Here is a 13480-nt window from a genome sequence, read left to right as displayed (position 1 = left end):
GGCAAACCCTACACCAAAAATAGTGCCGACAAGTCACTAACAATCGTCGATCACCGCTCGTCGAACACCATCAACCACTGTTAGTTGCTCCTGACTCGTTGTAATGAAACCGTTTTCAAAATTATGACGTGCGCTATGAAATTCGGGCCTACATTGCAAAAGTAACTGTGTACCCAACATACGATGCAACAACACTTTCTGAATATGGTGTAGCAACGCACCTTAAATACGATGCAATTAGACACTCAATGACAACGTAACAACGCAGCTTGAATGTGATGTAATGACGTGCCAGGATGATGATGTAATATGATTAATACAAGAAATATAAAATAGATTGTCATGCATATCTTATGCAATAAATTATAAGACGTGATTATCATCGGCAAATGTGAGTATGGTGGGGCAATTTGATTGTATGTCATTATATAATATGCACATAAACAAAGTAACATTATTAGAATATGCTGCAAATTCTAGATGAGTCCAATCAAAATATTTATATTCTTCTACACCAGTCAGATTACTCGACTAACTTTTTTCATATATTCCATTATGATGTCTTCTTATATGTGGAGTCATGAACAAAGAGGTAAAAGTTTTTTTTAAAGAGTCAAATTAGGGGCAAATATAATAGTTGCTTGTATGTAATTTATTTATTTTTTGATTATTTGACAATGTCATTTCAATATTTCAACGGCTACAAAATTGAGTTCTAGCTCGATTACAACAGCTCGATAATGTAACATGCAGTAGATTCATCATCGTCATGTACGTCCTCCGCGTGTCCGTCGCTGTCGTTCCTTTTTTTCCCACGAGCTGCTTCTTGTCCTCGTTGATTACTAGGGTCATACTCCGTTCGCGCATAGCGTTCCTCCATAACATCGAGCCAATGAGTGAGTTGCTCTAAAGCGGTGGTGAGTTGGTGGATTTGGTGTTGTAGCTGCGGTTGATCTGTGTGATGATTGATGGGGTTTTGGTCGTTTGGATGCGAGTTGTTCGCCATGACATATGATTTACCACTGCGAGTTACAGGCATGAGATGAAGACTTCGCAGTGAGGGAACTTCGGTCGTCTCTGATACCAAATTAATGCCTAACCCTTAAGTTCAATATCTCGTTGGACTCAATAGAGAGGCAAAACAGAATCCCTCTGCGTTGTTGGAAACTCACCAACGGAATTCAAGAGAAATCATGAATTAGTAACAAAAGTCACTACCTCCATCTTTCTTCTTACTACATTTAAATAATAGAAACATATTACAAACCTCTCATCCTAATTGGGAAGGTAATAAACTTTAAAATTACTTTTAGGAAAACAAATAAACACATAACATAAAGGAAAACATAACCGGAAAAAATAACTTTAATTAACTTCTAAAACGAGAGCCTTTAATTGAGCTTCTTAAAACTCCACTTTTAAAACATCCTTTTGCCGAAATTGAATTTTGAATTTGAAATTAGGATTTATTGTCCTTTTTGATTTGTCTCGATTTCCAAATCCTCCTCCATAATTTCCTCTAGATTTGCATCACTGAATTATATTTTTTTTCTCCAACTAATTTTTCTACATCATACATTAGATGAGTAAAAAAAAAGTGAGATATCAACCATTTTGGAGAGAAAGATCAACATCACATTATGAGATTTATGCACGAAAAAATATAAATTAACAATAAGTCAACCACACACTTTAATAAATAATGTTGGCAAAATATAACGTAAAAAATTTACATGACAAAATGTGGTCGAATAATAAATAAGTTCAATTGGAAGAAGATTAAAACAATGGAAGAAGTTAAAGAGAGGGACAACCGAGTAAATTATATATTATGTCACACAATGGGTCATTCATGATGCTCCTGGGTGGTTTCAGAACTCAACAAAAACAATTAGTAAATATTTCGATATTGGGGTTAACCTTTTGGCTAGATAGTCAAACAACATTGTGAGCCCCATAAATCCTGTTTTCGTTGCACACACAACAAGAAATATGAAACAATATGAGATACATGTCGTTTTTCATTATATTGTTATTTTTATTTATGCTAAATGTATGTTTTACAACTAAACAAATTGTTCCAATAAAATTTTTAAATAAGATTATATAAGAGAATAACACACATGTCGGTGCATGCGTTGACAATGATTAGAGGATTACATATATCAGACACTATAGATCTGTTGCACATAATATCTCAACACCTTATGATTTTAATATGTGTTTTACATTCATAACAACTTGATGAGACCACAGTACTAATGAAATTCACATATTCAAATATGTTATTTGTCAATGTCAATACAAAATTTCACTGTCTATACTAGGTTAATGTATTAATGATCGTATATGAAACATTTAATTTTAGGATATACAATAACAATGTTATTATTCAATAAAATTTCACCTAGCCGATTTGAGATATCTATTTTTACGAGGTTTGTTAAAGTCATTCCCTGATATAAGATATTACGTTTCTGATTTTGAACGCAACAACCAAAAAAATTGAGAGAGGAATAAATTATTCAACAAAAGATACTCCAAAATATATCGATACGTTAATTCAGAAAATATGTAAAGATAGTTGTTGCAATGACACACGACATTATTTTAAATGACGACAACCATCTCGTGATAATGCTGATTTAAAGGTTTTAGATGAAGATGCAACATGCATATTTGTGAATGCATTCAAACACGAGAGAAAATAATATTCGTCCCGTGAAGACTTTAATGTGAACGACTTGAACACATTTGAAGAAAAGAGTCTTAACTAGATTATCCCGTCAAGAGAAGAGATTACAAATATTTAGTTAACTCATCAAGTATATTTAATTATTAAAAAGAAAAATAACTAAATATGAACCATAAGACATTGTAAAAGATTAATTTAAATTAATGCACGACTATTTGATATAAAAAAGAAATAATAAAGATTATAAGAGTTTAACAACTTTTAAAGCTTACACTTAAAAATGAAGCATCCGCCCCTGAACATACCTAGTTACCAACCCGACCCCCGCCTGCTAATCCCATTAGTTTCTTGGCGGTTTAGCCGGACTTATCGTCTCCGCCGTGAACATCACATGCTTTCTTCCCTAGGGTTCTGCCTTGTCAAATCGCATGGCTACCCCTTCAATGTCCTGCAGTAGGTTGGCATGTTATACTTCTGCCGCTACCCTGCTTCAGATTCTTGGCCTCTGGCTCTTTGTAAGCGGCTTCTTCCCCGTTAAACCAACTGTTCCAGGGTTCAGGTTATGTTTTCACCCCTTGGCAATCAAGTAAAAGTTCCTTATTATTATTCTTAAGGTAAGTGTGGTGTTGATCGATATGTTGGTGGCGTGAATTTCAGTGGCCCGGAGAGCTATCGGATGCCAACTTGTGAAGATGTGCTGGAAGATGAAAAAGGGCACCTGCCTCCAGATCAGCTAGCGAAAATGTACATGGTTCGTATCTGCTCTGTGAGCTGTTTGATGTAGCTTGACTTCATATTAATCTGATAGTCTATGTTATTAGCTTATATCAACCTTTTTGGTAGGCTGGCATTCAACAATTTTAAATATTTCTAACTATTGAATCAAATGCACTGAAGTTCACAGCGTTATAAGCATCATTGATAGTTTTTTCAGTGAAATCACAACAAGTCATGCTTGCTTGATGTTTAAAAATAGTTTGCCATACTTAAGCGGCATCACATTATTTGTAAAGATGTAATTTTTCTTCATCATTATCCCATTTCTCCAAAAATACTCCTTCATGAATCAAATGATCTTATCAGTGGGATGAAAAAGGATTTGGACAATGAATATGTGCGACAATAAGGAGTTTAGCGGCTCAGGGTTTCAAGGTTTGGTCGTGGAAGAGTGATAGACAATCAAAGTGATTTTCGGATCTTACATGTTTAGATTTTATTTATTTATTTAATTATTTTTGTAGAAGATATGAGTTTCTTAGGACGAAATTATAACATTTGTTTTGTCTTAATGATGAGAAGTTGTTCTTTTTTGCACCTCGTTGAAATTCAGAATAATGCGGAATACAAAATTTATTTCCTTGATACGAACGGGGTATAAATAACCCTTACAAGAATCCTACAATAGGAAAAATAACAAAAATAAATAATATGAAAATGAAAGATATATCTTCAAATATCTCCAATAATCAAACCATATTAATTATTTGAAGAAAAAAATATAAAATAGGAAAACAAATAATTCATAATTCAAGGAAATAAATATAAAATAGGAAATAAAATATCTCCTTAATATAAAGAAATAATTTATTCCTCACAACTTCTTACAGGAATAAATTATTTCTTCGTATAACTCCTAACACTTCCCCTCAAGTTGAAACATAGTTGAACTGCAGGAACTGCAACCACTAATGTCTACTTACCTGCAAATTCTCATGCAACATTATTTGTAAGAACCTTTCACCTACCTACAGACACTACAGTAAATGCAGCCAAAGACAACTGCAGTACAAGACAAAGACTTTAAGTTCTACTTCACAGGATCTTCCTTGCCCATTGTTTGATGTTTTCAAATTCAAGTTTGTAGTGAAAAAGCAATGACTGTCTTTTGACATAATGACATGATTGTTCACCTCTCAAATTCAAATTCAAGTTTGTTGTTCTACATGTAATGATGCAGAGGAGTTTGCACAGAAGTAGACAACTGTGATTGTCTTTTGACTACAGTTTCTGCATCGCCTATAAGAAGACTCAAAATTAAGGCTTGACTGAATTTTGAGTTTGTCTGTCATGTGTTTCGGCCTAGAGAGAATATTAGACAACTGTGATTGTATTTTGACCGTAGTCTGCAGTGCCTATAAGAAGACTCAAAATTTAAATTCAGGGATGAAACCGACGAAGAAAGGAATGTAGATTAGTCTTGCTCTTCGATGCAGGCGAAGAAATAATGAGACAACGAGCAGAGAACGTGAATCAAGGCAAACAAATAATTCCTATCTTCCCGCAAGAAGGCCGACGGGAAGGGAGCCCCGAAGGTCCTTCAATAACTACCGGTGGTTAGGGCAAAATTTTGGCTTTGATTTCATGTTGAACTTCAAAGTAATGCGAAATACAAAATTTATTTCATTGATATGAACAATGTATAAATAACTCTTACAAGAATTCTATAATAAAAAAATAACAAAAATAAATAACATGAAAAGGAAATATATATCACCAAATATCTCCAATAATCAAATCATATTAATTATTCGGAGATAAAGGAAATAACATAAAAAATGAATACAAATAATTTCTAATCCAAGAAAATAAATATAAACTAGGAAAAGAAATATCTCCTTAATCTAATGACATAATTTATTCCTCATAACTTCTCAGAGGAATAAATTATTTCCCAGTATAACCCCTAACAACCTGAAAGCTCTATATTGAAGCAGGACTATCTGTAATTTTGATGAGTTAAAATTCATTGCGAAAGCTTTTAGAACCATAGATGTATCTGGAAGGTCCATAGATTTTTAGAAATGTTTATTATAATCCATTGAGGAAGCTTTGGAACTGTAACGTGCCCTGAAAAGTTTAAACCATGCGCCATAGTCGTAAATATTAGCACAACTTAGCTGACATGTCTATGATCTGTATCACAAAAGTTATTTGTAGTAAGCATTGGAGTTGACTTGAGATGAAAGACTTATCTGATGATTTTCCTTATAAATTTGTTTGGATTTAAGCTCAAAAAAGGATAAAAATGTGTGTTTTGAAAGAGACCTGCTAGGATCCTTAGGAATTTTTTTTGCAGGCCATGCATATAGTAAAATCCACTTGCAGGATGCTGAAAGAAAAAGCTCCGTTATTGTTACAGAGCTATAAATTTTTTTTTTGCTTGTTAAGGGTTACTTGTAGCATCTCTTTGCATGATATGGTGCATGAATATTAATGTGTATGCAGTTTGGAGTCCACCCCCATGATTATTTGATTATTTATTTATTTATTTTTAAATTTTAACAGGATTTATCACAAATTCCACCTGCATTTGATCGAGTTATTTTCATGGTATGTTGCAGTTCATGAAAAACTGCAAGTTTTCTTTTATGAATAAATTAAATGTCTTTTTTTTGCAAAAGAGATATCATTTATTTATTTTAATGATTTATACTAACTTAGGTCATTGATGGTTTACCTGCTGAGTTTGTGATTGGAAGAGGCAGCCAACCTCCAGAAAAGTCTTTGATGGAGGCAATGCCATATACTCAGTCTCTGCTTTCTGAAAGAAAAGCATTAGCTTTCCATGCTAAGGCTGCCCCACCGACAGTGACAATGCCCCGTTTAAAAGTACATATTTGTCGGAGATTTTTTTTTTGCAGTGGCATACATACGACCCAATTCTTATGTATTTTCATATCTAACATCTAAACTCTGATTTTTACATTCACGCCACCCAAATCTTTCGTCTCATATCAGAAATACCACTATTTCAACTCTTAAAAAATGAAATACACCTTTTCATGCACAGGTAGGGTGGCATATATGTAAAAATTGACGTTTAGGTGTCATATATGTACATAAATAGGAATTGATTGGTATGCATGTAAATCTTCCAATAGTTTTTGATGGTCATTTTTTCAAGACAAAGAATGTTCTATGATTTTCAGGCGATGGTATCGGGTGCAATTGGAGGATTTCTTGATGTGGTATTCAACTTCAACACTAATGCATTTTTGGACGACAATCTGCTTGGTCAGTTGCATGACTGTATGGTTATCTGTTTTATAGGAAATTCGGTGACTTAACTCTTAGTGCATCTTCTCTGCAGATCAATTTCATAAGATTGGTTGGAAGTTGGTTATGTTTGGTGATGACACATGGATTAAGTTGTTTCCTAGTTTGTTTACTAGGTATGATGGAGTGAACAGCTTTTATGTAAGTTTACACTTCTATTTTCTTTTCAGCAGACTTATGCGTGTGTAAATAGAAAATTTGCTAAGATAATTTTATTGAAAAACTTTTTTAGCTGTGATGAAAACAATATCTTTCCTTATAAGTATAATTGTATAAGAAATCTTTATATAGGTGTTTAAAGGCATCAGTTATGCTCAAATGAAAAACTTTTTTTGGAATTTGATCAACTCGTAATCTTTTGTCTTGAATTTAGAGGCATGTCATATCATAAATTAATAAGCTCCATTTTTAAATTTAAAAAAAAATATATATAAGGTTTACAGACTTAACCGCACTTCTCAAATAAATTTCTTAATTTGCTCATTCCTTGTAGGCAACCTCTAGTCTGCACAGCTCTCCCAAACACGAGGCTTCCGTCAATCTGATGCCCACGCGACGTCAACAACCTACTCCAACCCCGTCAATCTTGGTTGCTCAACCGAACACCGTTTCTTCGTCCTATATGCGACGTCATTTGGTACAAAAAACCCATTGATCTTCGCCTACACTCGCGCACACGACGTTCCTCTTGTATGCTTCGACGTTGCTCGACTTCATCACCTGAAGTCAACAATTTATTTCTTCAACGTAGTTTGGTGCGCTAGGGTTACTCATGTGTTCTCCTCACTCACTAACTCGGTCTCCTATACTCGTTATTCATATTGTACGAGTTGCACACGTTGCTCCTCTTTGACGGTGATATAACTCCATCTGATTAGCATTTAACTGGGCCAAATACTCATACCAGCGCTTGGTTGGGCCTCAAAATGCTGTAGCTGTTGATAAATCCGATGCTTCTCCCACTGCATGATGTGTGAGCCCCAAGTCAATGCATCTTTCAGCTCGAGCATGATAGTGAATGCAACAACTGTCTTCGGTCGAGATCTGGGCTATGAAAACTTGCGGCAGTTAGAAACCTTGTGTCATAGGAGAAATTTTTTGGGATGGTTTTATGTGTATTAGGAGCAACTATAAATCTCATGTCCTTATCCATTTTCAAGATATTAGGACTAGGAGAAGTTTAGCCTACCATTGTCACCCTTTACCTTTTTGATTGATATTTGACTTACCCTAGGTGGATATAAAGAACATCTTGGTTAAGGTGGATAAATGTATCTTCTATACGGACATCATAGTCTTAGATATGGAAAAGATTTGGAGATCTCGATAATCTTAGGTAGACTTTTTCTTGCCACGGGAATGACGATGATTGATATTCAAAATAGGAAATTGACAATGATGATTAATAATCAAGAAATTTTAGTACTAGTATTCTTACTCTTACTCTTCGATTTATATTATTATTTTGTTTTCTTCTTAATCAATTGCATTAATAGTTATTCATATCTATAAATTCATGTATCAGTTTGTCCTGATAATATTTTTTTTTATTGGTCATATCTAAATGCTAGGCGTACTTTTAGTTAAAAATTATAATATATTATTTAAAGATACAAATATTTTATGTCGTTAGATAAACATATGAATGATATTAATTATAAATGTATGTATGTGCATGATTAACTATGATGAAATTACTTCTTTGTGATACTAATAGGGGAACCTTAATGTATCTGTGAAATTAAATGAAAAAAAAATGATATTTAAAGTATCTTAATTGATACAATTTTTAGATAGTGCTCTTGTGACGGTTGCACAAATATAGAATGATATCGATATGCTGGATATAGTAAAATTCGTTGAACAACATAAATTATTGTAAGTTGTCATATTCTCAAGCTATCAATTATTCCGATTTATTATAACTGGCATTTACATTATTTTATTTTTTCTTATGTTACTATTGTTTAAGAGTGTGAGTATTCATTGACTTTGGGTATAATTATTTGATTAAAAGATGATCAACAGAAGATAAAATATTTATAGATGACACAGGTAAGCCATAATGAGATAAATTTAATTGTACTGCTTTAATTTCTTTGGCGACTCTTTCATTTGTTAAATGTTAGTTATAGAAAATAAATATAGAAAACTTAATTCCCACCGTTCGATCGTTTGTACCAGCATTGATTACCTCCAAGACTCGAACTGAGTCGTACAATTTCTAACTTAAATTTGTAAAAACAAAAATTTTAATATAAAGTTGTGAGTTGACTATAGCAAGTGAAGATTTCTCACATGATTTTGATCCTAAAAACCTATGGTTGATAAAGAGACAAATATCAATGTCTATTCAGAGCAATATTCTTACTTGGCCCCTCCAGATGGCAGTAAGGAATCTATTTGGAGCAATAATATTTATTAGCCCTCCCGATGGCAATAAGGAAGCTAGGATTGTCAACCACTTTAGTTCCATAAATATGATGAAATCCCCAAGATAAAATATTTCCACATATGATAGCATCTAACTACGAGCAATGTTTATATTCTACTAGTTTAATGAAATTTATCCTAGATGTTCCCGTACAGATTCTTCCGAATCTCATGGTTCACAGTGTGTTTTGACCATTTAATTTTGCCATATCGGATGTAAATGAACTTTTGAAGAACAAAATTTCACCATAACGTCATCTTAAACAAACCACAACACAATATCAAGCCCTAGAATTTTTACTCATCAAATTGGGAGAGAAAGAGATTTTGTGGATACTCATGCCTTGAAACATCAAATTCAATATATCATTCATTCAAAACAAATCAAATTACAAAGAGTTTAGAAAGAAAACAAACACAAATTACACCTTTTATGAGTTCGTGATCTCCACTGAGAGTTTTTCTTGTCTCCCTTAGAACGAGGAGCTTGGAAAGCTCTCACGACTCTTTTACATATTTGCTCTCTCGCGCATGCATAGAAGCTCTTGAAAACAAGAGGGTTGTTTTTTTTAATTTTTTTTTTATATTTTGATGCAAGAGACATCTCCCTTTCAGCAGAGATTTTGCGTTATGTACACCCAAAAGATGCGACACGGGCAAAAACCACTGTAACTTCCCAATGTTTGTTCGTCGGTGCTGGGGTTTCTGCTTGGGGAGCTGGATTGTTGATAGCTCTACGGAAAAGTGTTGATTGGATTGAATAGGTGGCGCTGCAGCGCCAAATGAAGCAGTTCTTTGACTCTATATGGCTTATGGAGGGGAGTGCCTATGTGGCCCATACTTTGGCGCCATCGCACCACACTAAAGGGGGTGCCTATGTGCCCATTAACGAGCGCTAAGGCACCATACGCTAAGCACATACGGTGGCGCCTAGGTGCTCATACGGTGGCGCCAAGGCGACACTCAGGGTAAAATGACCTTCTAGCTTGGTGTCTCTTATGGACTCATGTTTGAACCATGGTTCCTATTATTTCAATCCAATAATTGCTAAAGTTTCTTTAAAACTTTTATAAGTACAGATGTCTTGCAATTGCATAAAACATCTGGAAAAATATAATAAGAACTAATAATAGAGAAAATTATAATGAAAATTATATAATTTTTATCACTCAATTTACACATATCAAAGCTCATCTTTCCCACAAAATCTTCTACTTTCAATATCTATTTTTAAATTAATAACATTTGAAATGTCATTATTATAACATTTTAATTAATTAAATTTATATAATTAAAACTTATAAAAAAATCAGATTACTTAACTACACAGAGTTCGGTTCAGCCCCCTTATCTCGTGCACCCACGAGCTCCTTCTTCATCCTCCTCCTTTATTATTCTGATTCTTCAGTTATTACAAATTCCACTTAAACTTAGTTAAGAAGGATAATTATTTTCAAAATTTAAATTATAGTTTTGGTAATTTTCTAAGGACCGTGTAGATAACAATGGTTTTTAAGTTCAATTTTGCTATGCATCATTCAATTGGATCGATGATTTGATTGAACAAGCCCCCTTGAAGAAAGGGTAATGTACTTATATGAGATATAATCTTACATATTTACATATCTAATATCCAAACTTGAACATGTATTTATAAAATACTGGCCTTGTTAACATCAAATTAAAAATACGACTAATATTAATTTCTTTGTAAAGCACACCTTTTTATGCATATATTTGTATGCGATTGCAACTCTAAATTATTGTATAAATAAACATAGAAGTTAAGATGTTAGATATGTACAAACATAAAAATTGTGTGGCACGTATGTAAATCCTATTAATAGAAATTATCGATACTATAAAGTAAAGGATATTGAAAAGAAGGATGAGTAAAAGCTACCACAAACACTTGTATGTTGTTTGTAACACCTGAACTTAAATATGTTCATAGGCACACTTATGAATATGTCCATACATGTATACATATAGACCCAATTACACCTTAGCCATGCATTCATTCTTATGCATGTTTAGTTTATGTGCACATATGCAGGGTCGTCAAAAATTGACCGGACATATCAACTCGATCCGAACTTGACACGAAAAGTTTTGGTTTGGATTGACTTGATTAACCTTTTGGGTTGGGCCTGTGTTTATAATCCTAAATATTTTAATTTTTTATTTCACATGCCAACTCGAAATAGAATTGGCGCATTGACTATCATGTCTTATGTTAAACGAGTTGTGTGGATTGGTTTGGGTAAGTTTTTTTAACCCTTTAATGAAAGAGCCGGGTTTGGTTCGTTGATATTCGAGTCTAGTTTGATTTGGCTTAAACCCAAACGTGACATATTTGCTTGAATCGACACCCCTACATATAATTGTGTTTAGTTGCATATTTTGAGGAGTAAGAGCATTCATATCCTGGGAAAGGTACATATCATTAGAATTTTTTGTATCATTACCCATCATATGTAAATATTTGAAGAACATATAAATTTTTTAATTCTCAGACATAATAATGTTATTTGGCATATTCAATATTGTATTCAACAAATGATTTTGAATTATTTCGATTAGATGAACCAAACGTGTTTAATTTATGTGGGGCAGGTCTACTATGGAAGCTATACATTTATTGAGAGTTTTGATGAAGAAGTTCAGAGATAATAAGGAGGATCTACATTTGAATTTAGAAAATTTTTATTTATTTAGAAAAAGCTTAGGATAAGATTCTAAGGAATATCCTTTGGAGAGTTCTTGAGAAGAAAGGTGTTGATATGACTTATGTTGAAGTTATTAAAGATATGTATACTAGAGCTGTTACTTGTGTTCAAACTGAAGGAGATTGACCAATTATTTTCCTATTTCTGTTGGATTACATTAGAAATCGGCTTTAAACCCATATCTTTTTGCTTTAGTTATGGATGATTGTACTGGACATCTACAAGAGGATGTTCCTTGGTGTATGTTTTTTGCTGATGATATCCTTCTTGTGGATAAGACGAGAGAAAATGCCTAGGAAAATGCTCAGGAAAAACTTGAATTATGGAGGTCTATATTGGAGTCTAAATGCTTTCATTTGAGTATAACTAAAACTGAAAAGTAAAAACTGAATACATGGAATGCAATTTTAGTAGTAGTGGCTCTAGTGACAAAAGTGTAACTTTGGGTGATCAAATTATTAAAAGATGTGAACGATTTAGATATCTCGGGTCTGTTGTTCAAGGCGATGGTGATATAGATGAAGATGTTGACAGTAGAATTAAAGTTGGTTAGTTGAAGTTGAGGAATGCTTCGGGCCGTTTGTGTGATAGAAAATTCCCGCTTAGACTTAAAGGAAAATTTTACAAGATGGTGGTGAAACCTGCAATGCTCTATGGCGCTGAATGTTGGCTTTTAAAAGAGAAGCATAATACTAAGTTAGGTGTTGCAGTGATGAGAATGATTTGGCAGATGAGTGTCTTTACACTTAGAGACAAAAGCAAGATGAATATCTTCTTGATAGGGTTGGTGTAGCTCTAGTGACAGATAAAATTAGATAGAGTCATCTTAGATGGTTTGGTCACATTAAATGTCTACCATCTGATGATCCGAATAGGAGATTAGATGTTTTAGATTCGACTTATGTTAAGAAAGGCAGAGGTAGACCTAGGAAGACTTGGACTTATTGTATAAAAAATGATATTAATTTTTATTAGAACTAAATGAAAATTTGACACTAAATAGGACGCAATGGAGAAAAAGGATTCATGTAACCGACCCCACGTAGCGGGATTAAGGCTTTTGTTGTTGTTGTAGATGAACTAAACGTGTGTAAAATGCTACCCTACACCAAAATGTATCAAGAAAAAAACAATACACTTTACAATATACATGCTTCCCAGTGGATTCTTTTTACCAAATTTCATCATGTTGCTTCTAAACATCTAAAAACTGAAGCTTTATTCCTTAAATTTGAAGGATCTATCCATATTAGGCTATTTGATAATCACCGACAAACTAAGAGATTGAAAGGTTAAAATTGGTCCTCATTGCGCGCATATTCTTTGTTACTAAAAGATGTTGTCAAATTTGTGTTTTGTGATGAAAATATTTTAACAATGATGAGTAAAAAAGTACGATCCTTTTATATCATGAATGAAGACAATCTAAATCTATTGTCTAATTGAATTTCATAATTTCAATCGATTTATCATCACAAAAAGTAATATATATATATATATATATATATATATATATATATATATATATATATATATATATATATATATATATATATATATATATATA

The 13480-nt window shown here is 33.1% G+C and overlaps 1 protein-coding gene across 5 annotated transcripts in view; it reads left to right on the top strand.

The window, feature by feature from the left end:
- The first annotated feature begins 3005 nt into the window (after positions 1–3005).
- LOC110024982 (GPI ethanolamine phosphate transferase 2) overlaps positions 3006–13480 on the top strand; it is a 56103-nt gene continuing 45628 nt past the window's right edge. For 4 of the 5 annotated variants that reach the window (XR_002294067.1, XM_020725201.1, XM_020725200.1 and 1 more), the window contains exons 1-6: positions 3006–3254; positions 3353–3446; positions 5981–6025; positions 6137–6304; positions 6625–6709; positions 6786–6892. Coding sequence is in view for 4 of the 5 variants with exons in the window: in XM_020725201.1 (XP_020580860.1) it covers positions 3124–3254; positions 3353–3446; positions 5981–6025; positions 6137–6304; positions 6625–6709; positions 6786–6892 (630 nt within the window). In the remaining variant the exon portion in view is untranslated. The remainder of the gene's footprint in view (positions 3255–3352; positions 3447–5980; positions 6026–6136; positions 6305–6624; positions 6710–6785; positions 6893–13480) is intronic. The other variant, XM_020725199.1, reaches the window with a different exon arrangement.

This window comes from Phalaenopsis equestris, unplaced genomic scaffold, assembly GCF_001263595.1.
Source record: "Phalaenopsis equestris unplaced genomic scaffold, ASM126359v1 Scaffold000287, whole genome shotgun sequence".
Lineage (NCBI taxonomy): Eukaryota > Viridiplantae > Streptophyta > Magnoliopsida > Asparagales > Orchidaceae > Phalaenopsis > Phalaenopsis equestris.
Note: the sequence above shows the minus strand (reverse complement) of the source record. Positions and strands in the feature narration are given on the sequence as shown.